Source organism: Nerophis lumbriciformis, linkage group LG21, assembly GCF_033978685.3.
Source record: "Nerophis lumbriciformis linkage group LG21, RoL_Nlum_v2.1, whole genome shotgun sequence".
NCBI lineage: Eukaryota > Metazoa > Chordata > Actinopteri > Syngnathiformes > Syngnathidae > Nerophis > Nerophis lumbriciformis.
The window spans coordinates 13700710-13728483 of NC_084568.2; the positions used below are offsets into that span (position 1 = coordinate 13700710).

The 27774-nt window shown below is 43.4% G+C and overlaps 1 protein-coding gene across 2 annotated transcripts in view; it reads left to right on the forward strand.

Moving 5' to 3' along the window:
- Nucleotides 1–7797: 7797 nt before the first annotated feature.
- The window catches only part of fam189b (family with sequence similarity 189 member B), a 32577-nt gene continuing 12600 nt past the window's right edge, over nucleotides 7798–27774 (forward strand). The window contains exons 1-8 of one of the 2 annotated variants that reach the window (XM_061982906.2): nucleotides 7798–9537; nucleotides 12476–12532; nucleotides 22784–22891; nucleotides 22971–23087; nucleotides 23151–23258; nucleotides 23331–23491; nucleotides 25385–25484; nucleotides 26617–26689. In XM_061982906.2, coding sequence (XP_061838890.1) covers nucleotides 9304–9537; nucleotides 12476–12532; nucleotides 22784–22891; nucleotides 22971–23087; nucleotides 23151–23258; nucleotides 23331–23491; nucleotides 25385–25484; nucleotides 26617–26689 — 958 coding nt within the window. In that variant the 5' untranslated portion in view covers nucleotides 7798–9303. Of the gene's footprint in view, nucleotides 9538–9567; nucleotides 10666–10755; nucleotides 12533–22783; nucleotides 22892–22970; nucleotides 23088–23150; nucleotides 23259–23330; nucleotides 23492–25384; nucleotides 25485–26616; nucleotides 26690–27774 lie in introns of those variants that run through there. The other variant, XM_061982908.1, reaches the window with a different exon arrangement.

Here is a 27774-nt window from a genome sequence, read left to right on the forward strand (position 1 = left end):
TGGCGAGCGCCTGGTGGCCGGGCCTGCCCCCATGGGGCCCGGCCGGGCACAGCCCGAAGAGGCCACGTGGGTCCCCCCTCCAATGGGCTCACCACCCATAGCAGGGGTCATAGAGGTCGGGTGCGATGTGAGCTGGGCGGCAGCCGAAGGCAGGGCACTTGGCGGTCCGATCCTCGGCTACAGAAGCTAGCTCTTGGGACGTGGAACGTCACCTCGCTGGGGGGGAAGGAGCCTGAGCTAGTGCGCGAGGTGGAGAAGTTCCGGCTAGATATAGTCGGACTCACTTCGACGCACAGCAAGGGCTCTGGAACCAGTTCTCTCGAGAGGGGCTGGACTCTCTTCCACTCTGGCGTTGCCGGCAGTGAGAGGCGACGGGCTGGGGTGGCAATTCTTGTTTCCCCCCGGCTCAGAGCCTGCACATTGGAGTTCAACCCGGTGGACGAGAGGGTAGCTTCCCTCCGCCTTCGGGTGGGGGAACGGGTCCTGACTGTGGTTTGCGCTTATGCGCCAAGCCGCAGCTCAGAGTACCCACCCTTTTTGGATTCACTCGAGGGAGTACTTGAGAGTGCGCCCCCGGGTGATTCCCTCGTTCTACTGGGAGACTTCAATGCTCATGTTGGCAGCGACAGTGAAACCTGGAGAGGCGTGATTGGGAAGAATGGCCGCCCGGATCTGAATCCGAGTGGTGTTTTGTTATTGGACTTTTGTGCTCGTCACAGATTGTCAATAACAAACACCATGTTCAAACATAAGGGTGTCCATATGTGCACTTGGCACCAGGACACCCTAGGCCGCAGTTCCATGATCGACTTTGTAGTTGTGTCATCGGATTTGCGGCCTCATGTTTTGGACACTCGGGTGAAGAGAGGGGCGGAGCTTTCCACCGATGACCACCTGGTGGTGAGTTGGCTGCGATGGTGGGGGAGGATGCCGGACAGACCTGGCAGGCCCAAACGCATTGTGAGGGTTTGCTGGGAACGTCTGGCAGAGTCTCCTGTCAGAGAGAGTTTCAATTCCCACCTCCGGAAGAACTTTGAACATGTCACGAGGGAGGTGCTGGACATTGAGTCCGAATGGACCATGTTCCGCGCCTCTATTGTCGAGGCGGCTGATTGGAGCTGTGGCCGCAAGGTAGTTGGTGCTTGTCGTGGCGGTAATCCTAGAACCCGTTGGTGGACACCGGCGGTGAAGGATGCCGTCAAGCTGAAGAAGGAGTCCTATCGGGTTCTTTTGGCTCATAGGACTCCTGAGGCAGCGGACAAGTACCGACAGGCCAAGCGGTGTGCGGCTTCAGCGGTCGCAGAGGCAAAAACTCGGACATGGGAGGAGTTCGGTGAGGCCATGGAAAACGACTTCCGGACGGCTTCGAAGCAATTCTGGTCCACCATCCTCCGCCTCAGGAAGGGGAAGCAGTGCACTATCAACACCGTGTATGGTGAGGATGGTGTTCTGCTGACCTCGACTGCGGATGTTGTGGATCGGTGGAGGGAATACTTCGAAGACCTCCTCAATCCCACCAACACGTCTTCCTATGAGGAAGCAGTGCCTGGGGAGTCTGTGGTGGGCTCTCCTATTTCTGGGGCTGAGGTTGCTGAGGTAGTTAAAAAGCTCCTCGGTGGCAAGGCCCCGGGGGTAGATGAGATCCACCCGGAGTTCCTTAAGGCTCTGGATGCTGTGGGGCTGTCTTGGTTGACAAGACTCTGCAACATCGCGTGGACATCGGGGGCGGTACCTCTGGATTGGCAGACCAGGGTGGTGGTTCCTCTCTTTAAGAAGGGGAACCGGAGGGTGTGTTCTAACTATCGTGGGATCACACTCCTCAGCCTTCCCGGTAAGGTCTATTCAGGTGTACTGGAGAGGAGGCTACGCCGGATAGTCGAACCTCGGATTCAGGAGGAACAGTGTGGTTTTCGTCCTGGTCGTGGAACTGTGGACCAGCTCTATACTCTCGGCAGGGTCCTTGAGGGTGCATGGGAGTTTGCCCAACCAGTCTACATGTGTTTTGTGGACTTGGAGAAGGCATTCGACCGTGTCCCTCGGGAAGTCCTGTGGGGAGTGCTCAGAGAGTACGGGGTATCGGACTGTCTGATTGTGGCAGTCCGCTCCCTGTATGATCAGTGCCAGAGCTTGGTCCGCATTGCCGGTAGTAAGTCGGACACGTTTCCAGTGAGGGTTGGACTCCGCCAAGGCTGCCCTTTGTCACCGATTCTGTTCATAACTTTTATGGACAGAATTTCTAGGCGCAGTCAAGGCGTTGAGGGGATCTGGTTTGGTGGCTGCAGGATTAGGTCTCTGCTTTTTGCAGATGATGTGGTCCTGATGGCTTCATCTGGCCAGGATCTTCAGCTCTCACTGGATCGGTTCGCAGCTGAGTGTGAAGCGACTGGGATGAGAATCAGCACCTCCAAGTCCGAGTCCATGGTTCTCGCCCGGAAAAGGGTGGAGTGCCATCTCCGGGTTGGGGAGGAGATCTTGCCCCAAGTGGAGGAGTTCAAGTACCTCGGAGTCCTGTTCACAAGTGGGGGAAGAGTGGATCGTGAGATCGACAGACGGATCGGTGCGGCGTCTTCAGTAATGCGGACGCTGTATCGATCCGTTGTGGTGAAGAAGGAGCTGAGCCGGAAGGCAAAGCTCTCAATTTACCGGTCGATCTACGTTCCCATCCTCACCTATGGTCATGAGCTTTGGGTTATGACCGAAAGGACAAGATCACGGGTACAAGCGGCTGAAATGAGTTTCCTCCGCCGGGTGGCGGGGCTCTCCCTTAGAGATAGGGTGAGAAGCTCTGCCATCCGGGAGGAGCTCAAAGTAAAGCCGCTGCTCCTCCACATCTAGAGGAGCCAGATGAGGTGGTTCGGGCATCTGGTCAGGATGCCACCCGAACGCCTCCCTAGGGAGGTTTTTAGGGCACGTCCCACCGGTAGGAGGCCGCGGGGAAGACCCAGGACACGTTGGGAAGACTATGTCTCCCGGCTGGCCTGGGAACGCCTCGGGGTCCCACAGGAAGAGCTGGACGAAGTGGCTGGGGAGAGGGAAGTCTGGGCTTCCCTGCTTAAGCTGCTGCCCCCGCGACCCGACCTCGGATAAGCGGAAGAAGATGGATGGATGGATGGATGAAATTCAAGTATTTCTTTTATTTATATATATATATATATATATATATATATATATATATATATATATATATATATATATATATAATAAAAGAAATATATATAGCTAGAATTCACTAAATGTCAAGTATTTCTTATATATATATATATATATATATATATATATATATATATATATATATATATATATATATATATATGAAATACTTTACTTGGTGAATTCTAGCTGTAAATATACTCCTCCCCTCTTAACCACGCCCCCACCGCCCGAAATCGGAGGTCTCAAGGTTGGCAAGTATGCACAACATAAACATCCCTTGCAGTACTAACTCTTCCGGGCTACATTATACACCCCCGCTACCACCAAACCCCGCCCACCTCAACCGACGCACAGAGGGGGGCGTTCATTTTTCATTTTTTCATTTATTTATTTATTTCAGGCAATGACATAAAAAAGTACAAAGTTGACAACACATAATATAAATTAGTATCGTGCAAAAGGTAATGTATAGCACCGTATTTTTCGGAGTATAAGTCGCACCTGCCGAAAATGCATAATAAAAAAGGAAAAAAACATATGTAAGTCGCACTGGAGCCCGGCCAAACTATGAAAAAAACTGCGACTTATAGTCCGAAAAATACGGTATATTGTCCAGTTTTGCCTGAAAGGGAGTGGGAAGAAGATAACTTTGTATATATTCAGTCGAAAAAGCAATGCATTCAACAACCAAAATAATAGCAACCAATGGTTTGTTGCATGGGGCAGCACGGTGGATGAGGGGTTAGTGCATCTGCCTCACAATACGAAGGTCCTGAGTAGTCTTGGGTTCAATCCCGGGCTCGGGATCTTTCTGTGTGGAGTTTGCTTGTTCTCCCCGTGACTGCGTGGGTTCCGTCCGGGTACTCCGGCTTCCTCCCACCTCCAAAGACATGCACCTGGGGATAGGTTGAATTGGTCCCTAGTGTGGATGTGAGTGTGAATGTTGTCTGTCTATCTGTGTTGGCCCTGCGATGAGGTGGCGACTTGTCCAGGGTGTACCCCGCCTTCCGCCCGAATGCAGCTGAGATAGGCTCCAGCGCCCCCCGCGTACCCCAAAAGGGAATAAGCGGTAGAAAATTGATGGATGGATGGGTTCGTTGCATTAGCCATCTTGGATCACGTTATCAATCAAGTGTCAATGCCACTGTGGGCAGACAGTAGTTCTGCCACCGCAGCTGTACCCTTCCCAGACATGGTGACATCACTGTCAAAGAACAGGAAATGGCATCATCTTGTGAGATTTTTATGAAAACAAAAGCCAAATTAGATTAGATTACTACACCAATACAGACACTATTGTCTGTATTGGTGTAGTGTCTACATTTCGATTTATTGACCAACATTGTATCTTATTACTGACACTGTCAGGTTTGTCACTGACAGTTTAGTTATGTTTTGGTTTTTCCTCTGTCTGTTTTTATTTCCTGTCAGCACTCTTATTTTGGTTCAGTTTCCTGCTTGTGCCAATCAGCTGCGGCTGATTAGCACCTGGCCACACCTGGTGTCAATCAGCCGGCTGCTATTTAGAGCTGCCTTGCCCTCCAGTCAGCGCTGGAGTGTTGTGTCAAGTGACGAACCCCGAGATGCAGAGATGGCAGGTTTGGTGCAGGAAAACATCATTTAATGTCCAAAATTCAAGAAAAACACAAACCAGGAGCAGGCAAACAGGAAACAGGAACCAGTAAACAGGAAATGAACAAGAAGCAAACAGCTGCAGGATACAGTCCCTCCATACCTCCATCACTTCTTTTCTTCCTCCATTCTTTTTTCCTTCCTTCCTTTCTTCCCTTCGTTCCCTTCCTTCATTCTTCCTGCTTTCCTCTTTATTCCTTCCTCCCTTCCCTTCTTCCTTTCCTCCTTCTCTCCCTTCCTTTCTTCCTTTCTTCCCTCCTTCCTTCCCTCCTTCCCTTCCTCTCTCTCTCCCTTTTCTATAGTTTCCTTATCATTCCCTTCCTTCATCACTCCCTTCCTTTTTCCTTCTTTCCTTCCTTCCTTCCTTCCTTCCTCCCTTCCTTTCATCCTTCCTCCCTCCCTCCCTTCATTCTTCCTGCCTTCCTCTTTATTCCTTCCTCCCTTCCCTCCCTCCCTTCATCCTTCCTCCCTCCCTCCCTTCATTCTTCCTCCCTTCCCTTCTTCCTTTGCTCCTTCTCTCCCTTCCTTCCTCCCTCCTTCCCTCCCTTCCTCCCTCTCCCTTTCTAGTTTCCTTCTCTTCTTCCTTATTCCGTCCCTCCATACCTCCATCACTTCTTTCTTTCCTCCTTTCTTTTTTCCTTCCTTTCTTCCCTTCGTTCCCTTCCTTCATCCCTCCCTTCCTTTTTTCCTTCTTTTCATCCTTCCTTCCTCCCTCCCTCCCTTCATTCTTCCTGCCTTCCTCTTTCTTCCTTCCTTCCCTTCCTCCCTCACTCCTTTTCTAGTTTTCTTCTCTTCTTCCCTATTCCGTCCCTCATACCTCCATCACTTTTTTCCTTCCTTCCTTCCTTCCTTTCGTTCATCTCTCCCTTCCTCTTATCCTTCCTTCCTTCCTCCCTCCCTTTGTTCTTCCTGCCTTCCTCTTTATTCCTTCCTCCCTTCCCTTCTTCCTTTCCTCCTTCTCTCCCTTCCTTTCTTCCTTTCTTCCCTCCTTCCTTCCCTCCTTCCCTTCCTCTCTCTCTCTCCCTTTTCTATAGTTTCCTTATCGTTCCCTTCCTTCATCACTCCCTTCCTTTTTCCTTCTTTCCTTCCTTCCTTCCTTCCTTCCTCCCTTCCTTTCATCCTTCCTCCCTCCCTCCCTTCATTCTTCCTGCCTTCCTCTTTATTCCTTCCTCCCTTCCCTCCCTCCCTTCATCCTTCCTCCCTCCCTCCCTTCATTCTTCCTCCCTTCCCTTCTTCCTTTGCTCCTTCTCTCCCTTCCTTCCTCCCTCCTTCCCTCCCTTCCTCCCTCTCCCTTTCTAGTTTCCTTCTCTTCTTCCTTATTCCGTCCCTCCATACCTCCATCACTTCTTTCTTTCCTCCTTTCTTTTTTCCTTCCTTCCTTCCTTTCTTCCCTTCGTTCCCTTCCTTCATCTCTCCCTTCCTTTTTTCCTTCTTTTCATCCTTCCTTCCTCCATCCCTCCCTTCATTCTTCCTGCCTTCCTCTTTCTTCCTTCCTTCCCTTCCTCCCTCACTCCTTTTCTAGTTTTCTTCTCTTCTTCCCTATTCCGTCCCTCCATACCTCCATCACTTTTTTCCTTCCTTCCTTCCTTCCTTTCGTTCATCTCTCCCTTCCTCTTATCCTTCCTTCCTTCCTCCCTCCCTTTGTTCTTCCTGCCTTCCTCTTTATTCCTTCCTCCCTTCCCTTCTTCCTTACCTCCTTCCTCCCTCCCTCCCTTCATCCCTCTCTCCCTTTCTAGTTTCCTTCTCTTCTTCCTTATTCCGTCCCTCCATACCTCCATCACTTCTTTTCTTCCTCCTTTCTTTTTTCCTTCCTTTCTTCCCTTTGTTCCCTTCCTTCATCTCTCCCTTCCTTTTTCCTTCCCTCCTTCCCTTCCTCCCTCTCTCCCTTTCTAGTTTCCTTCTCTTCTTCCTTATTCCGTCCCTCCATACATACCTCCATCATTTCTTTTTTCCTTCCTTTCTTCCCTTCGTTCCTTTCCTTCATCTCTCCCTTCGATTTTTTCCTTCTTTCCTTCCTTTCTTCCTTCCTCCTTCCCTTCCTTCCTTTTTCCTTCCTCCCTCCCTCCCTTCATTCTTCCTGCTTTCCTCTTTTATTCCTTCCTCCCTTCCCTTCTTCCTTTCATCCTTCTCTCTTTCCCTTCCTTCCTTCCCTTCCTCCCTCTCTCCCTTTCTAGTTTCCTTCTCTTCTTCCTTATTCCGTCCCTCCATACCGCCATTACTTTTTTCCTCCTTTCTTTTTTCCTTCCTTTCTTCCCCTTGTTCCCTTCCTTCATCTCTCCCTTCCTTTTTCCCTCTTTCCTTCCTTTCTTCCTTCTTCCCTCCCTTCCTTCTTTTCGTCCTTCCTCCCTCCCTCCCTTCATTCTTCCTGCCTTCCCTTCTTCCTTTTCTCCTTCTCTCCCTTTCCTTCCTTCCTCCCTCCCTCCTTCCTTCCCTTCCTCCCTCTCCCTTTCTAGTTTCATTCTCTTCTTCCTTATTCCATACCTCCATCACTTCTTTCTTTCCTCCTTTCTTTTTTCTTTCCTTCCTTCCTTTCTTCCCTTCGTTCCCTTCCTTCATCTCTCCCTTCCTCCCCCCCTCCCTTCATTCTTCCTGCCTTCCTCTTTATTCCTTCCTCCCTTCCCTCCCTCCCTTCCCTTCCTCCCTCTCTCCCTTTCTAGCTTCCTTCTCTTCTTCCTTATTCCGTCCCTCCATACCTCCATCACTTCTTTCTTTCCTCCTTTCTTTTTTCTTTCCTTTCTTCCTTTCTTTCCTTCATCTCTCCCTTCCTTTTTTCCTTCCTTTCTTCCTTCCTTCCTTCCTTCCTCCCTGCCTTCCTCTTTTTTCCTTCTTCCCTTCCCTTCTTCCTTTCCTCCTTCTCTCCCTTCCTCCCTCTTTCCCTTCCTCCCTCTCTCCCTTTCTAGTTTCCTTCTCTTCTTCCTTTTTCCGTCCCTCCTTTCTTCCCTTCGTTCCCTTCCTTCATCTCTCCCTTCCTTTTTTCCTTTCCTTCCTTTCGTCTTTCCTCCCTCCCTCCCTTCATTCTTCCTGCCTTCCTCTTTATTCCTTCCTCCCTTCCTCCTTCCCTTCATTCCTTCCTTTCATCCTCCCTCCCTCCCTCCCTTCATTCTTCCTGCCTTCCCTTCTTCCTTTGCTCCTTCTCTCCCTTCCTCTCCCTCTCTCCTTCCTTCCCTTCCTCCCTCTCCCTTTCTAGTTTTCTTCTCTTCTTCCTTATTCCGTCCCTCCTGACCTCCATCACTTCATTCTTTCCTCCTTTCTTTTTTCCTTCCTAATTTCCTTTCTTTCCTTCATCTCTCCCTTCCTTCTTTCCTTCCTTCCTTCCTCCCTTCATTCTTCCTGCCTTCCTCTTTATTCCTTCCCTTTCTTCCTTCTCTCCCTTCCTTCCTTCCTTCCCGTCCTCCCTCTCTCCCTTTCTAGTTTCCTTCTCTTCTTCCTTATTCCGTCCCTCCATACCTCCATCATTTCTTTCTTTCCTGTCTTTTTTCCTTCCTTCCTTCTTTCATCTCTCTCTTCCTTTTTTCTTTCTTTCTTTCCTTCCTTTCGTCCTCCCTGCCTCCCTTCCTTCATTCTTCCTTTCCTCTTTATTCCTTCCTCCCTTTCCTCCTCCCTCCTTCCCTTCCTCCCTCTCTCCCTTTCTAGTTTCCTTCTCTTCTTCCTTATTCCGTCCCTCCATACCTCCATCACTTCTTTTTTTCCTCTTTTCTTTTTTCCTTCCTTCCTTCCTTTCTTCCCTTCGTTCCCTTCCTTTTTCCTTCCTTTCTTCCTCCCTTCCTTCCTTCCTTCCTTCCTTCCTTTCGTCCTTCCTCCCTCCCCCCGCCCCACCATCGTCAACATCCGTGCACTCAGTGCGCTCTGCCGCATCTCACGGGTCCCACGCAGGCGTTACGTGCGTCGTCATCACGCACGGGGCAGGTTTGGGCTCAGACGTAGGAGGACAAAACACGAAGGAGGACTAAAGCGTGACGATCGTAATCGTTGCTAAAAAAAAAAAAAAAGACGCGTTCTCACGGGTGGAGTGTTCCGCGAGTGGACGCGATGCCCACGTGACCGCGGGTGCGGGAAGAGAAGCGGGACGTGAAGGTGGACTTCATGGTCGACGTCCGGAGCGTCCGATCGCCGCCTTTGCTGCAGTTTGAGCAATCGATGGACGCCGTCCGCGTGATGTCGTCCACGTCGCGCTGACGAGCAGGTGATGCTTCGCCCGGGAGGACGCGCCAGTGGGGCGTCGTGTCCGAGACGTGAGCGCCGCACACGCGTCCGCACGTGTCCCGCTTTGTGATGATCGAGAGCGTGCGGCCCGCAGCGCGTCTTGCCGCAATGCCGACGGGAGGGAGCGCGTGGAGGCACGGCTGCGGACAGCCAGCAGCGTCGTGGAAAGAAGACTTGTAGGACCGTCATGGCGGGCCGATGAGGCGGACTGTCAGTGGGCCGCCTTCTCAACCTCAGCTCCAACCAAAGTGGAAGCGCACCTGAACTTGTCCACGCATCATCATCATCATCATCATCATCATCATCACCATCATCATGCCCTCGCCGTCCGACTCCAGCAGCGTGGCGTCCGCCTCGGGGTCCCGCGGCTGGTCGGACAGCCGGCGGGGCATCTCGGGTCGAGGCCCCGGAGGCGCCCGCCTGCTTCTGTACCTGGGTCTGTGCCACCTGGGCCTTGGGGCCATGGTCCTGGCCTTCTCCTTCACCAGCATGGCCTTCACCTCGTCTGCTCGGGTCAGGCAGTCCTGTCCCTTCTGGGCCGGCTTTTTTGTAAGTCCACTTCAAATCCCAATCTTTTCATCACATGTACAGCTTTGAACAACCCGTGTCCGCTGCAGTGGCCAATTGGACTGGGATGTTTTTAACACAAATGTCCACTACAGTGGACAATTGGACTGGGATGTTTTTAACACAAATGTCCACTACAGTGGACAATTGGGCTGGATAGATTTTTAACACAAATGTCCACTACAGTGTACTATTAGACTAGATTGGTTTGTAACACAAAAGTCCACTACAGTGGACAATTGGACTGGATAGGTTTTTAACACAAATGTCCACTACAGTGGACTATTGGACTGGATTGGTTTGTAACACAAAAGTCCACTACAGTGGACTATTGGACCGGAGAGTTTTTAATGTAATTGTCCTCTACAGTGGACAATTAGACTGGAGGGTTTTTGACACCAATGTCCACTACAGTGGACAGATGGACTAGAGAGTTTTTAACGCAAAAGTCCACTACAGTGGACAATTGGACTAGAGAGTTTTTAACGTAAATGTCCACTACAGTGGACAATTGGACTGGAGGGTTTTTAACACAAATGTCCACTAAAGTGGACAATTGGACTGGATAGTTTTTAACGTAATTGTCCTCTACAGTGGACAATTTGACTGGAGGGTTTTTGACACCAATGTCCACTACAGTGGAACATTGGACTGGATAGTTTTTTAACGCAAATGTCCACTACAGTGGACAATTAGTCTGGAGGGTTTTTAACACAAATGTCCACTACAGTGGACAATTGGACTGGAGGGTTTTTGACACCAATGTCCACTACAGTGGACAAATGGACTAGAGAGTTTTTAACGCAAATGTCCACTACAGTGGACAATTGGACTGGATAGGTTTTAATGCAAATGTCCACTACAGTGGACAATTGGACTGGATAGTTTTTAATGGAAATGTCCAGTACAGTGGACAATTGGACTGGCTGTATTTTTAAAACAAATGTCTACTACAGTGGACAATTGGACCGGAGAGTTTATAACACAATTGTCCTCTGCAGTGGCCAATTGGACTGGATAGTTTTTAATGTAATTGTCCACGACAGTGGACTATTGGACTGAAAGGCTTTTGACACAAATGTCCACTATAGTGGACAATTGGACTGGAGGGTTTTTAACACAAATGTCCACTGTAGTGGACAAATTGACTGGACAGTTTTAAAATAAATGCCCACTACAGTGAACAATTGGAATGGATAGATTTTTAACACAAATGTCCACTGTAGTGGACAATTGTGACAGGATAGTTTTAACCGCGAGAGTCTACTACAGTGGACAATTGGACTGGATTGTTTTAACACAAATGTCCACTACAGTGGACAATTGGACTGGATTGTTTTTAACACAAATGTCCACTACAGTGGACAATTGGACTGGATAGGTTTTCAACACAAATGTCCACTACAGTGGACAATTGGACTGTATAGGTTTTTAACACAAATGTCCACTACAGTGGACAATTGGACTGTATAGGTTTTTAACACAAATGTCCACTACAGTGGACAATTGGACTGGATAGTTTTTTAACGCAAATGTCCACTACAGTGGACAATTAGACTGGATTGTTTTTAACACAAATGTCCACTACAGTGGACAATTGGACTGGAGGGTCTTTACACAATTGTCCACTACAGTGGACAATTGGACTGGAGGGTTTTTAACGCAATTGTCCACTGCATTGAACTATTGGACTGGATAGGTTTTTAATGCAAATGTCCACTAGAGTGGACAATTGTATTGGATAGATTTAAAATAAATGTCCACTACAGTGGCCAATTGGACTGGATAGTTTTTAACGCAATTGTCCACTACAGTGGACTATTGGACTGGATAGTTTTAACGGCCAGCGTTCACCACAGTGGACAATTGGACTGGATAGGTTTTAATGCAAATGTCCACTACAGTGGACAATTGGACTGGATAGGTTTTAATGCAAATGTCCACTACAGTGGACCATTGGACTGGATAGTTTTTAACGCAAATGTCCTCTACAGTGGACAATTGGACTGGATCGTTTTTAATGCAAATGTCCACTACAGTGGACAATTGGACTGGATAGGTTTTAATGCAAATGTCTACTACAGTGGACCATTGGACTGGATAGTTTTTAACGCAAATGTCCTCTACAGTGGACAATTGGACTGGATAGTTTTTAATGCAAATATCCACTACAGTGGACAATTGGACTGGATAGGTTTTAATGCAAATGTCCACCACAGTGGACCATTGGACTGGATAGTTTTAATGGCCAGAGTCCACTACAGTGGACAATTAGACTGGATAGTTTTAACGGCCAGAGTCCACTACAGTGGACAATTGGACTGGAGAGTTTTTAACGCATATGTCCACTGTAGAGGACACTTGTTTATTAAGAAGACACAAGGACCTGTCCTAAGTATTATAGTTTTTATGTTATTAAAGTTGTTAACATACCCACATTAGTCCAAAATGTTTGTGCTACGTTTGTGCTGCAAACATTTTTTGTCCAACTATTATAGTTTTTATATTATTAAGGTTGTATGGTTTTCTTGTTATTAATATGCTCAACATTTTCTGTCTATTATATATTTTTTTGTTAAAAACATGTTTTTAATTATCCAATTTTTTTGTTGTCTATTATAGTTTTCATTTAACCTTGTCAAATTATCCCCAAAATTGTCCCAATTATTTTGTGCTACATTTCCACTGCCAAATGTTTGGTGTAACTATTATAGTTTTTATCTTATTAACCTTTTATGATTCATAACCAGCTCCATAAAAGGTTAATAACATAAAAACTATAATAGTTAGACTCAAAAAATTGCAGCACAAATGAATGGTGACAAGTTTAGGGCGGTTCTGACAAGGTGGGGGGTCCAAGTTCACACAGGTGACACAAGGTCACCGCTTGTGTTGTCTCTTTTTTGTTTGTTTTTTACAGGTGGTGGCATCGGGGATTGTTGGCATTATTTCGTGGAGAAGACCTTTAACATTGGTGGTACGTGCATTAGTACAGTCAAATTTCCGTGACACACGTTTTTGTTGCTTTATTTGTATTTTCTCGGAATTCTAAGCACAAGACTGTCATTTTGAGGGAAAACTTATATATATATATTTTTTTTTACAAAAGCACACGTTCCAAGCAGAACTCACTATCTGTACGTTGGAGAACACACTTACAGATTACCAAATCCAACATGTCCGATTTCTGGAAACAAATCACGCTGACATGCTAACGGCTATCGTGCTTATAAGGGGTAACAAACAGTGTGGTAATGTCGACAAGGAGACAAAGCTAATGTTACACTGAATACGTCGTTCTCAGGATGTTTCTGTTCGTAAAAATGTCACTCATATCTTGCGTTTGAGTATATTTTAATGTGTGGGTGTCAAACTCTGGCCCGCCGTGTAATTTAATTTGGCCCTTGAGGCAATATCAAATTAGAGCTGGCCCGCCGGTATTATACAGCGGCGATGTCGCTGTAACACCGCATTCACCGCTAATACTCATACTTGCCAACCCTCCCGGGAGACTCCCGAATTTCAGTGCCCGTCCCGAAAGTCTCCCGGGGCAACCATTCTCCCGAATTTCTCCCGATTTCCACCTGGACAACATTATGGGGGGCGTGCCTTAAAGGCACTGCCTTCAACATCCTCTACAACCTGTCGTCACGTTTGCTTTACCTCCATACAAACAGCCAGTCACATACTATGTGCGGCTTTTACACACACACAAGTGAACGCAACGCATACTTGGTCAACAGCCATACAGGTCACACTGAGGGTGGCCGTATAAACAACTTTAACACTGTTACAAATATGCACCACACTGTGAACCCACACCAAACAAGAATGACAAACACATTTCGGGAGAACATCCGCACCGTAACACAACATAAACACAACAGAACAAATACCCAGAACCCCTTGCAGCACTAACTCTTCCGGGACGCTACAATATACACCCCCGCTGCCACCAAACCCCGCCTTCGCCCACCAAGTTAATGTTGATATTTACCTCAGAAGGCTGCAAATAGAAAAGTGGCATTCAATTTTTTATTAACATTTTATTTGATATACCATTGATGTTTTTTTGTAAGTTGATGTTGCACTATTAAGTTATATAAGCGTTGCTTGTTCCATATTCAGTGTTAAAGCAAATCAGTGGAGCAAACTGAGCAATAATTAACGTTTTATTCATGCACTTTCTCTTGCTACTTCAAGGCTTGAATGTTTGATGCATTTATTATTATTTCATTTTCAAATGTCTTATTAGCCTGTGGAAAAAGTGTATTTTGATATTTACCTCAGAAGGCTGCAAATAAAAAAGGGGCATTACATTTTTATTTAAATTGTATTTGATATGCCATTGATATCTTTTAATTATTATTATTATTATTTGAAACTCGATTTTGCATGTCACTATAAAGTTATATAAGCCTTGCTTGTTCAATATTCAATGCAAAACTTGTTTGGGTCCCTATCAAAAGGTTCATTTGTTCAACCTTGGCCCGCGGCTTTGTTCAGGTTTAAATTTTGGCCCACTCTGTATTTGAGTTTGACACCCCTGTTTTAATGGAATACAAATAATTTTGATCAGTAGTTGTGAAGGAGTAGGACAAACCGGCAGTAAAATGGAAAATTTTGAACCAACTATTGGGTCAAGGAGCGTTAAATTGCGCAACCCAATAGTTGGGTTTGTAATAACCCAACATTGAGTTAGCATAACTCAGCCTTTGTGTTAAATAAATTCAACCCGATAGTCGGGTTATGAATCAACCAACATTGAGTCAGCATAACCCAACTTTTGGGTTAAATAATTCGACCCAATAGTTTGGTTGGGAACAGAGGTGGGTAGTAACGCGCTACATTTACTCCGTTACATCTACTTGAGTAACTTTTGGGATAAATTGTACTTCTAAGAGTAGTTTTAATGCAACATACTTTTACTTTTACTTGAGTATATTTGTAGAGAAGAAACGCTACTTTTACTCCGCTACTTTTATCTACATTCAGCTCGCTACTCGCTACTAATTTTTATCGATCTGTTAATGCACGCTTTGTTTTTTTTGGTTTGTCAGACAGACCTTCATAGTGCCTGCGTTTCAACAAATACAGTCACTGGTGACGTTCACTCCGTTCCACCAATCAGATGCAGTCACTGGTGACGTTGGACCAATCAAACAGAGCCAGGCGGTCACATGACCTGACTTAAACAAGTGGAAAAACTTATTCGGGTCTTACCATTTAGTGGTCAATTGTACTGTGCAATCTACTAATAACAGTTCCAATCAATCAATCAAAAATGTGAAGGAAAAAAGACCCTTTTTTTATTTCAACCATACATCCCGTCAAAAGCCTAAAGACTGACTGCACAGTTCCTGTCTTCACAATAAAAGTGCCGCTCCATCGCGCCTGCGCTTTCAAAATAAGAGTCTCCGAAAGCCAGCGCAAACAAGCTAGCAAGCTACGGAGTTTGTCGCCAATGTATTTCTTGTAAAGTGTATAAAAACGAATATGGAAGCTGGACAAATAAGATGCCAAAAACCAACCACTTTCATGTGGTATTGGACAGAAAGGAAGACTTTTTTTCTCTTCCATTCGAAAATGTGGACGTTATCATCACTACTGTCTGATTCCAATCAATGCAAGTCATCAGAATCAGGTAATACCGTACACCAACTTATATTCTTGTCTTCATGAAAGAAAGGAATCTATATGTGTTAAACATGCATGTATATTCATTAAAACACCTTTAACATGTAAACAAAAACGGCAAAATAAATAAATATAAATTATATACTGTATATATCAATGTATGTATATATATATATATATATATGATATGTGTGTGTATGTTACTCATTAGTTACTCAGTACTTGAGTAGTTTTTTCACAACATACTTTTTACTTTTACTCAAGTAAATATTTAGGTGACTACTCCTTACTTTTACTTGAGTATTAAATCTCTAAAGTAACAGTACTCTTACTTGAGTACAAATTCTGGCTACTCTACCCACCTCTGGTTGGGAATAACCCAACATTAAGTTATCATAACTCAACTTTTTGGTTAAATAATTCAACGCAAAAGTTGGGTTGAAAAAAATTAACCCAAAATGTTGAGTTAAAATAACTCAAATAAGGGGTTTGTCCTTTTCTGAACCAGCAGTTGGGTTAAAATTGGGTTATTTTTTAACCCAACATTTTTTATTGTGCAGAAATATGGGGAAACGACTACAAATGCACATTTAATTCACTAACTGTGTTACAAAAAAGATCAATTAAAAATAGTACATAATGTTGCATATAGAACAGACTTTATTGTCATTATATTTGCATATAACGAGATTAAGGACTCCAACTTAAGGTGCGGTAGTGGAAACAAATATGAAATAAAAATAAATCACATAAGTAATAAAGATAAAAAAATAAGAATTTAAATAAACAGACTACTATCCAATAAAAACAATAAGCAATCCTGTACAATATACAAAACAATGTACAATATGCAGAACAAAACAGGAGTACTGGAGTAATAAAGTAATGAAACAGGAGTACTATTTTGTGGATATACAAACCCTTTATTTATTGAATCAAATATATTGAAATTCGACGACTCGGTGCATTTGCAAACAACTCAAATGATGTATAAAGCAAACTATAACCTGCTACCCAAGAATGTACAACAATTCAACAAAAGAGAAGAAATATAACCATAGAGGAAAATCTCATTTAAAACATTTGTGTGCACGTACAACACTTAAAACCTTTAGCATATCCGTATGTGGAATTAAATTATGGAATGGATTAACCAAAGAAATCAAACTATGTACTAATATGATTCAGTTTCAAAGTACAAGTGTTCACAAAGTACACAGAAGAACAATTATGATAATCATCTTGAACCTTTAAAAAAAATATGATAATGAATATTTATTTTTGTTTACTGCATTTTTCGGAGTATAAGTTGCACCGGCCGAAAATGCATAATAAAGAAGGAAAAAAAAACATATATAAGTCGCACTGGAGTATAAGTCGCATTTTTTGGGGGAAATTTATTTGATAAAACCCAACACCAAGAATAGACATTTGAAAGGCAATTTAAAATAAATAAAGAATAGTGAACAACAGGCTGAATAAGTGTACGTTATATGAGGCATAAATAACCAACTGAGAAGGTGCCTGGTATGTTAACGTAACATATTATGGTAAGAGTCATTCAAATAACTATAACATATAGAACATGCTATACGTTTACCAAACAATCTGTCACTCCTAATCGCTAAATCCCATGAAATCTTATACGTCTAGTCTCTTACGTGAATGAGCTGAATAATATTATTTGATATTTTACGGTAATGTGTTAATAATTTCACACATAAGTCGCTCCTGAGTATAAGTCGCACCCCCGGCCAAACTATGAAAAAAACTGCGACTTATAGTCCGAAAAATACGGTACTTACTTAAGGTATATTTATTTGTTATTTATTTATTCACTGTTTAGTTACAAAGTACAAGGAAATGGGATAAAATTGCTATGGTATGAAAAGGGGTAGGATTAAATAAGCACTGCTTCTTCCTACTCCTTTTCGGACGTGCTGTAATGAAACAAGTGTAAACATGTGATGCATTACATTGTATCGGATGCATGTTCCACATAAAAACCGAACTGAATCATTTTATCACCCAGCCCTACCGTCTTATATTCCAGATGTAGAGATTTGCGCATGCAAACCAACAAATGGCGGCAAATAGTTCTCATCCAGCGGGTCAGAGCTTTTCTTCCTGTCACTCACACGCACACTAGTGACCCTGGAGAGATGCAGTAGTCGATGTTCGGTGTATAGTTTGCTTCCGGTCTTTCCATCACTGCGTATCGTACTTTTGGATCAATAAAAAAAATAAAAAATGCATTATCATTTGCGAAGGCTTTTTTTTTTTTTTTTTTTTTTTTTTTTTTTCTTTCCATCGTCCTCAAAATGTTTTGCAACAGCCAATTTTATGTTATTTTCCAGACGCTGTGTACAGCAATTGAACGTGACAGGCCACACGCGGGAGTCTTGTATTATTAATAAATCTCACGAGCACCCTCCCTCCCCCCTCCACTACTCCCTTGCAGATGGATTCTCTTGTAGCTGTAAATTATTGATACGTTGCCGTGCAAGATTGCATGTAAAATATAGATTCTATATTTGTAAAGTTAATGCACACACCTGCTTGGAAACTCATTCCTCTGAGCGCAGGAATGCGACGTGTATTTTTTTATTTGAAACCTTTAAATAAAAACAAATCAGATAGAATGTAGTGCAAACAAGTACAGAAGTAATGCGATAATAATGTACAGTATTTACCTTTGACACGGTATCTTCTTCCAGCTGCTTCAAGCAAACCATCTGCAGCTACTCCATAATTTCTTGGATAAATATCAACATAACATGCTTTATCAGTATTAGTGTTGTCCCGATGCCAATATTTATATTATTTTGATACTTTTTGGTACTTTTCAATACGTTTCTAAATAAAGGGGACCACAAAAAATGCTTTATTTTAACAAAATATCTGAGGGTACATTAAACATATTTTTCTTATTGCAATTTTGTCCTTTTAAATAAAATAGTGAACATGCAAGACAACTTGTCTTTTAGTAGTAAGTAAACAAACAAAGGCTCCTAATTTAGTCTTCTGACATATGCAGTAACATATTGTGTCATTTATCATTCTATTATTTTGTCAACATTATTAAGGACAAGTGGTAGAAAATGAATCATTAATCTACTTGTTCATTTACTGTTAATATCTGCATACTTTCTCTACACTTCTGTTGAAATGTAATAATCACTTATTCTTCTGTTGTTTGATACTTTGGATTAGTTTTGGATGATACTGTCATAAGGGGGGGGGGTCGCAACTTACTGCGAGGTTTGTTCTCCCAGGACGCAAACGGACTATTCCGGACAGAACTTGAAGGTAGGAACATATTTATTAATTAATTAATCCTACACAGGACAAAAGACCGGAACTAAAACAAAAGGAAAGCGTGCCGATTGCACGAGATGCTAAGGAACATAAAACTTAACGCAGGAAACATACGCTAACACTTAGCCTGAACTATGGACATAGAACAAACAAAACTTACTGTGGCATGAAACAAATAACTAGCAAAAAAACTTGGAATAGGACATGGAACGAGCAGCATGAACTAAGCATGAAACTGTGGCATGACACGAGCAATGTCGCCAGGACGACTAACTGGCAAAGACAGGCTTAAATAATAGTCTCTTGATTAGAGCAGGTGTGTGTCCCTAACACATGAGGCAGGTGAAACTAATAAGTCGCCATGGTAACTGAACAAACAAGGGAGCGCAAATAGGAACTAAGAGTCCAAAACTAACAAAAAATATCAAAAACGTAATCCAGACCACAGATAATGACAGATACCACAAATTTGGGTATCAATCCGATACCAAGTCGTTACAGGATCATACATTGGTCATATTCAAAGTCCTCATGTGTCCAGGGACATATCTCCTGAGTTTATAAACATAATATACATTAAAAAAAAAACGAAAGAAGATGTTGTGATACCAAAAATAATTGACGTAATAGTAGTAGTATCGACTAGATACGCTCCTGTACTTTGTATCATTACAGTGTTAGGTGTAGATCCACCAATGGTGTTTGTTTACATTACATCCTCGTCCTGCAGGGATGATACTTGTAAGAAACTTACTTTATTTGTCGCCATGGAGGCGAGGATTGGTGATTTAGAAGTAGCTACAACACTACAGCCACAACTTTACCCGCTAGCTAGCTAGCCATGTCTTAAAGCACCTCTTCCTGAGGGCGTTTCAGTTTTATAACTTCACCTTTATCATTAGTTTTTAAACCAAAATGCGTCCGTTCTCCCTTTTCTGTCTACACACTGTGTCTGCTTGTAAGTACTACGTGAGTGTGCGCTGCCGAACATGCTCGTCTGCTCGTAAATTAGCAATGTCATGAATTGACGACGAAAGGGGGTGGACCGGTACTTTTCAGAGGCGGTATAGTACCGAATATGATTCATTAGTATTGCGGTACTATACTAATACCGGTATACCGTACAACACTAATCAGTATCATGCTTCAAACCCACTTCCAAAAGCTGTGCACTACAAAACGTGCTCATGGTAGTCAGTAACCTGGAATTCCTCATATTGTTTAAGTAATTTTTGTTTTGTAGGTTTTGTATATCGTGCTCCTAAGCAGTGCTGTCAAACGATTATTTAAAAAAAATCAGAATAATCACACACTTTTGATTAATGGCGATTAATGGCAGTAAACTACTTACTGTCATCATTTTCATGAACTTTCAAAAAGATCACCATATTTTGTTTGCTCGTCATACACAAACATTTAAAAAAATGTTTTACTTGAATGCTCGTCATTTATTTGCTTCAAACTCTACGGTTAAAATTGCGTAATTAACCCACGTATAGACTTGATTAATGCAATCATTTTTTGCGATTAATCGTATGGGTCAAGGGTCGGCAACCCAAAACGTTGAAAGAGCCATATCGGACCAAAAATACAAGAAACAAATCTGTCTGGAGCCGCAAAAAATGAAAAACCGTATGTAAGTGTTACAATGAAGCTATATCAGCTATTATAGCCTACTATCAAAATGACTATGTGTCGCAGGTTGAAGCAAATCTTCGTTGACAGAAATGTTGAAATGTAATATTTATTCTACACACTTATATAACATTGGAAACCATTAGTAAATCAGAGGCTACTCAGAAGATGAGATAACTCCTGGAAATGACTGGCTTTTAATGGCCAAAGGTATAGATGTGTGTGTCCAAGTTAAAGGAAACTGTCTTCTTTTAATAGATTTATTACAATCTTTTGCAAGCTATTTAACGTTTGCTGTGGTCTGGACCAACGATCAGGAATGCAGCCAATATTACAAACAGATAATGTGTCATGAGACATGCAAAACTAAATTATATACAAAGAGGATACAAGTAAAGGATATTAAATGAGCTCAAATATAGCTACAAATGAGGCATAATGATGCAATATGTACATACAGCTAGCCTAAATAGCATGTTAGCACTGATTAGCTTGCAGTCATGCACTGACCAAATATGCCTGATTAGCACTCCCAACAAGTCAATAACATCAACAAAGCGCAACTTTGTGCATTCATGCACAGCATAAAACGTTTGGTGGACAAAATGATACAAAGAAGGAGTGGAAGATTTTACATGTAAACAAACAGTCCACACTATGGTGAGCTAAAGAACCTCCGAAATTAGTAGGACAAAACGATGTTCACTAATTACTCTCATCAGTGAAACATACACACAAACATATTAAACAGTGGGCTTTCTAACTATTTGTCTCATGTTTGTCCTCAAACAAAAAACATACTAAAACAAAATATTTCCCCCCCCATCTTTTTCCATTTTTAATCCTTTTTTAAAAATGGTTGCTGACCCCCGGTATAGGTTCATGTTGACAGCCTTATTTCTAAACACGCTTGTTGTTTTGCTTTTTCTGTTTATTGCTCACTTTGTGTCCATCCCGCAAGTTTATAATAGTGTATGAATAAATCAATAAAAGTTTCTAAATATATATTTATATTATTCTCAAAGCGCTTGAAGGACAAGCTGCTACTGTGTTTATGCTTTTTAAGTGGTTAACTTCTTTTTGGGGAGTCTGTGGTGGGCTCTCCTATTTCTGGGGATGAGGTTGCTGAGGTAGTTAAAAAGCTCTTCGGTGGCAAGGCCCCGGGGGTAGATGAGATCCGCCCAGAGTTCCTTAAGGCTCTGGATGCTGTGGGGCTGTCTTGGTTGACAAGACTCTGCAACATCGCGTGGACATCAGGGGCGGTACCTCTGGATTGGCAGACCGGGGTGGTGGTTCCTCTCTTTAAGAAGGGGAACCGGAGGGTGTGTTCTAACTATCGTGGGATCACAGTCCTCAGCCTTCCTGGTAAGGTCTATTCAGGTGTACTGGAGAGAAGGCTACGGCGGATAGTCAAACCTCGGATTCAGGAGGAGCAGTGTGGTTTTCGTCCTGGTCGTGGAACTGTGGACCAGCTCTATACTCTCGGCAGGTTCCTCGAGGGTGCATGGGAGTTTGCCCAACCAGTCTACATGTGCTTTGTGGACTTGGAGAAGGCATTCGACTCTGTCCCTTCAGGAAGTCCTGTGGGGAGTGCTCAGAGAGAATGGGGTATCGAACTGTCTGATTGTGGCGGTCCGCTCCCTGTATGATCAGTGCCAGAGCTTGGTCCGCATTGCCGGCAGTAAGTCGGATCCATTTCCAGTGAGAATTGTTCTCCGCCAAAGCTACCCTTTGTCACCATATCTGTTCATAACTTTTATGGACAGAATTTCTATGCGCAGTCAGGGCGTTGAGGGGATCCGGTTTGGTGGCTGCAGGATTAGGTCTCTGCTTTTTGCAGATGATGTGGTCCCGATGGCTTCATCTAGCCAGGATCTTCATCTCTCACTGGATCCGTTCGCAGCCGAATGTGAAGCGACTGGGATGAGAATCAGCACCTCCAAGTCCGAGTCCATGGTTCTCGCCTGGTAAAGGGTGAAGTGCCATCTCCGGGTTGGGGAGGAGATCTTGCCCCAAGTGGAGGAGTTCAGGTTCCTCGGAGTCTTGTTCACGAGTGAAGGAAGAGTGGATCGTGAGATTGACAGGCGGATCGGTGCGGTGTCTTCAGTAATGCAGACCCTGCATCGTCTGTTGTGGTGAAGAAGGAGCTAAGCCGGAAGGCAAAGCTCTCAATGTACTGGTCAATCTACGTTCCAATCCTCACCTATGGTCATGAGCTTTTGGTTATGACCGAAAGGACAAGATCACGGGTACAAGCGGCCGAAAGGAGTTTCCTCCGTCGGGTGGATTGGCTCTCCCTTAGAGGTAGGGTGAGAAGCTCTGTCATCCGGGAGGAGCTCAAAGTAAAGCCGCTACTTCTCCACATCGAGTGGAGCCAAATGAGGTGGTTCGGGCATCTGGTCAGAAGGTACCCCGGACGACTCCCTGGAGAAGTGTCCGACCAGTAGCAAACTACGGGGAAGACCCAGGACACGTTTGGGAGACTATGTCTCCCGGCTGGCCTGGGGATGCCTCGGGATCTCCGGGAGGAGCTGGACGAAGTGGCTGGGGAGAGGGAAGTCTGGGCTCCCGACCTCTGATAAGTGGAAGAAGATGGATGGATGGATATATATATATGTGTATATGTATATGTGTGCAGGTGTCTCTGTTCATGCTGCTGTCCGCAGTGTGCGTGATCCTCAGCCTGGCAGGCTCCATGTTGTCCTGTCAGAACGCGCAGATGGTCAAGTCCATGCTCACCTGCCAGGTATGAAGGCGCTAACGCACCCCTGGGAGCAGCCAAACATTGCCGGAATCTCTTCAGTGTGGCTGTCATGCGTGTGTAGGCGGAAAACGGCCGCTGCGTGTGCTGCGCGCCCACCGAGTCCTGCTCCAGCAAAGAAGACGGAACCCTGGTACTGAACCTCAACTCCGACTGCCACTCAGTTCGACACCAACTAAAGGTAGCGTGTGGTATAAATCTTGCATAAATAGCGGCTAATAATCAGCACCACTTCTGCCTGCAGGACTTGTTGTTTAGCGCATGCGGTCTCAGCATCCTTTCCACCATCATCTGTACTCTGTCCACGGTCACCTGCAGCATCCACATCTTCTCCTTGGACCTGGTGCACCTGGTGAGCACACACGCACTATTTCATTTTCACGAGCGTGTGTGCATGTCCGACATTGTGTAACGCCCCCTACAGTTGGCGCCGCATCGCTCTCGCTCCGTCAACCCAGAATGCACCACGCCTCAGGACGCTTTCCTGACCAACATCATGGACTTCGAGGAGTTTGTGCCACCTATTCCTCCGCCTCCTTATTATCCTCCGGAGTACACCTGCAGCTCCGAGACAGACGCTCAGAGGTAGCGATCAGCGGACACTTAATTAGGTACCCCTGTATCAACAATCCTGCCGACGAAAATATGCAACTAATCTTAGGTGTTTGTTTTTAGGGACAATAAAACCACAATCACAAACACAATCTAGATTATTTCTATATCCAATGTGATCGCTCAGTTATTAAAGATAACCACCACCTTTCACATTACAACTCGTCAGAACAACTACAACTAATGCCAATGTACTTGGAACTCTGACATGTTATATAATCAATGTGATTGCTCCTCCTGCCAGTTATTGATGACAACCACCACCTTTCACAATAAAAATTGTCAGGAAAAACTACAACTAATGCCAATGCACATGGAACTCTGACATGTTATATAATCAATGTGGTCGCTCCTCCTGCCAGTTATTGATGACAACCACCACCTTTTACAATAGAAATAGTCAGAACATATAAAACTAATGCCAATGTACTTGGAACTTTGACATGTTATAAAATCAATGTGATCACTCACCCTGCCCGGTATTAATGATAATCACCACCTTTCACAATAGAAATAGTCAGAACAACTACAACTAATGCCAATGCACATGGAACTCTGACGTGTTATACAATCAATGTGATCGCTCCACCTGCCAGTTATTGATGACAACCACCACCTTTAACAAAATGAATAGTCAGAACATCTAAAACTAATGCCAATGCACATGAAACTTTGACATGTTATATAATCAATGTGATCAGTCCCCCTGCCAGTTATTGATGACAACCACCACTTTTCACAATGAAAATAGTCAGAACAACTACAACTAATGCCAATGCACATGGAACTTTGACATGTTATATGATCAATGTGATCACTCCCCCTGCCAGTTATTGATGACAACCACCACCTTTCGCAATAGATATTGCCAGAACAATTACAACTAATGCCAATGCACATGGAACTTTGACATGTTATATAATCAATGTGATCGCTCCTCCTGCCCATTATTGATGACAACCACCACCTTTCGCAATAGAAAAAGTCAGAACATCTAAAACTAATGCCAATGTACTTGGAACTCTGATATGTTATATAATCAATGTGATAACTCCCCCTGCCAGTTATTGATGACCACCACCACATTTCACAATAGAAATTGCCAGAACTACAACTAATGCCAATGCACATGGAACTCGGACATGTTATATAATCAATGTGATCGCTCTTCCTGCCAGTTATTGATGACAACCACCACCTTTCGCAATAGAAAAAGTCAGAACATCTAAAACAAATGCCAATGCACATGGAACTCTTGACGTGTTATATAATCAATGTGATCACTCCCCTTGCCAGTTATTGATGATAACCACCACCTTTCGCAATAGAAAGTCAGAACATCTAAGACTAACACCAATGTACATGGAACTTTGAAATTTTATAAAATCAATGTGATCACTTCTCCTGCTAGTTATTGATGATAAAATAGAAAAATAGTCATAACAACTACAACTAATGCCAATGCACATGGAACTTTGAAATGTTATATAATCAATGTGATCACTCCCCCTGCCAGTTATTGATGATAACCACCACCTTTCGCAATAGAAAAAGTCAGAACATCTAAAACTAATGCCAATGTACTTTGAACTCTGACATGTTGTATAATCAATGTGATCACTCCCCCTGCCAGTTATTGATGATAACCACAGCCTTTTGCAATAGAAATACAACATCTAAAACTAGTATGCATGACCTATATCCTTCTAACTAGTTATCAATGATAACAGCCACTTTGCAGGTTTTTGATCGTGTGAAGTCATTGCTGTTGATTACTCAGGTGTACCTAATGTTCTGGCAAATCAATATGTAGGTTTATAAAATCCTGGATAGGATGATTGTTTGATATCTTTGTGTCGTGTCCAGTATCACTTACAACGGCTCCATGGAGAGCCCAGTTCCTCTGTACCCGACTGACTGTCCTCCTCCGTACGAGGCTGTGATGGGACAAAGGGCCGCCAGCCAGGTGAGCAGGAGTGTCCGATACAACTCTTTCACTTCCGATACCATACCGATATTGGACCCTTTGAGTGTCCAATATCAAAGGGTCCAATATTAATCCGACAAGATATCAATAGGAATCCTAACGCATACTTTAGTCTTGGAGGCTTTGTTTAAGTAATATGTGTGAGGTTCAAACACTGATGACCTCTATTAAACAAGACAAGAAGCAAGAGAGACAGAATTAAATTTGGCTCAATTGAGGAGAGCGCGTACACTTGTACCCTTGTACAGTGTCTCACCACGCTCTGACGAAAGATTGTACGCCTCCTCTTTTATTTGGACTTTCCCTGATTACGTGGCAACAGCTGTTTCTAAAGGAAGGGGGTCGTAAACAGGTGCTGCCTTTGGCCACAAAACAGTTTAAAGAAAAGGTCGCCTGGAGGGGAGTCTGGTCCTGCTTTCTCTCCGCTTTGTAGTTCTCGGGTCAAGACCAAATCTTTCTGTGGATAACAATACATCAAAGAAACAGAACACCTTCATGTTGCTTCCCATCCTACAAAGTGGAGTTTTACAAGCCTTCTGCTTGGTAGGATCAAAGACAGCTTTTGTCCTCTCGCCGGGCGAGCTGAACTCAATGTAACACAAAGTTTTGTGATAACTCTCATAGTTATTCACATCGACGTCCCACTGGGGTGAGTTTTTCCTTGCCCTTATGTGGGCTTTGTACCGAGGATGTCGTTGTGGCTTGTGCAGCCCTTTGAGACACTTGTGATTTAGGGCTATATAAATAAACATTGATTGATTGATTGAACTTAGATACAATTATTCTAACAATATGCAACAATAATTATTTGATACTTGTTTATGTTGACAAATAAGCAAAGGACGCTTTTTACACATGTATAGCTTGTGTGCTTAGCTGTTGTGTAGCTGCTTTTGTAGCCTTTAGCCTACCATGTTAACTCTTTGTAAATGACTAACTGAAAAGGAACAATCAAATTTGTGTGCTTATTAGAGGACATTTATATGTTAACATGCGATATCATTCAACCCCTAATATCGGGTATCGGTCCGATATCGGGTTGGAACAGCCCTAGTTATAAACATGATTGTATGTTGAATGCTGCTAATGATAATTGTTTTGGACCATGAAGGTGACAATGTTTGACCACCACGGCGCTGAGCTATCTGGAGAAAGGGGAACGTCCACAGCGTTCAGTGGAGAAGGTGAGAAGTGATAGCATTAGTATGCTACCTTTTATTTTTGAAAATTTTGCAAAGAGGCATGTAATTTTGAAGTTGACATATGCTAACTGTTAGCATTCTAACTTTTTTCTCAGAGCCATATAACGTGGTACTTGACATATGTTAACTGTTAGCATGCTAAAGTTAGCATGCTAACTTAAAAAAAAAAAAATATTTTGCAGCCGTGGCACTTGACATATGCTAACTGTTAGCATGCTTACATTAGCGTGCTAACTTTTTGTTTGCCAATTTTGCCCCCTGCACACTTCAGAGTCCTATAACTTGCTACATGACATGTATTGTTAGTTTGCTGATGTTATCATGCTAATATTAGCATGCTAACTTTTTTTTAAATGTAATTTTGCAGCCGTACACCTTCCTACTTGATATATGTTAACTGTTAACATGCTAACATTAACAGTTCAGTTCCACTCGCGCATATTGGCGAGTCATACCATGGCAGTTGACATAAACTCACAGTTAGCAAGCTAAAATTAGCATGCTAACCTTTTTAGCCAATTTTGCCGCCATACACCTCAGTCGTATAACTTAGTATGTGACATATGCTAACTTTTAGCATGTTAAGGTTAGCATTCTGACTTTTTTTTTTACCTAACTTTGCATCTGTACACCTCAGAGTCATATAACTTGGTATGTGACATACCGGTATGCTAAATTTTAGGATTTTAACGTTAGCATGCTAACTTTTTTTTTTTTTTTAGCTAACTTTGCATATAACCAAGTACTTTACATTCATCCTAACTTTTTTAGCCAATTTTGCCGCCGTACACCTCAGAGTCATATAACTTGGTATGTGACATATGCTAACTTTTAGCATGTTAACGTTAGCATTCTAACTTTTTTTTTACCTAACTTTGCATCTGTACACCTCAGTCATATAACTTGGTATGTGACATATGCTAACTTTTAGCATGTGAACTTTAGCACGCTAACTTTTTGTTAGCTAACTTTGCATCTGTATGCCTCCGAGTCATATAATTTGGTATGTGACATATGCTAACTTTTAGCATGTTAACATTAGCATGCTAACTTTTTTTTAGCTAACT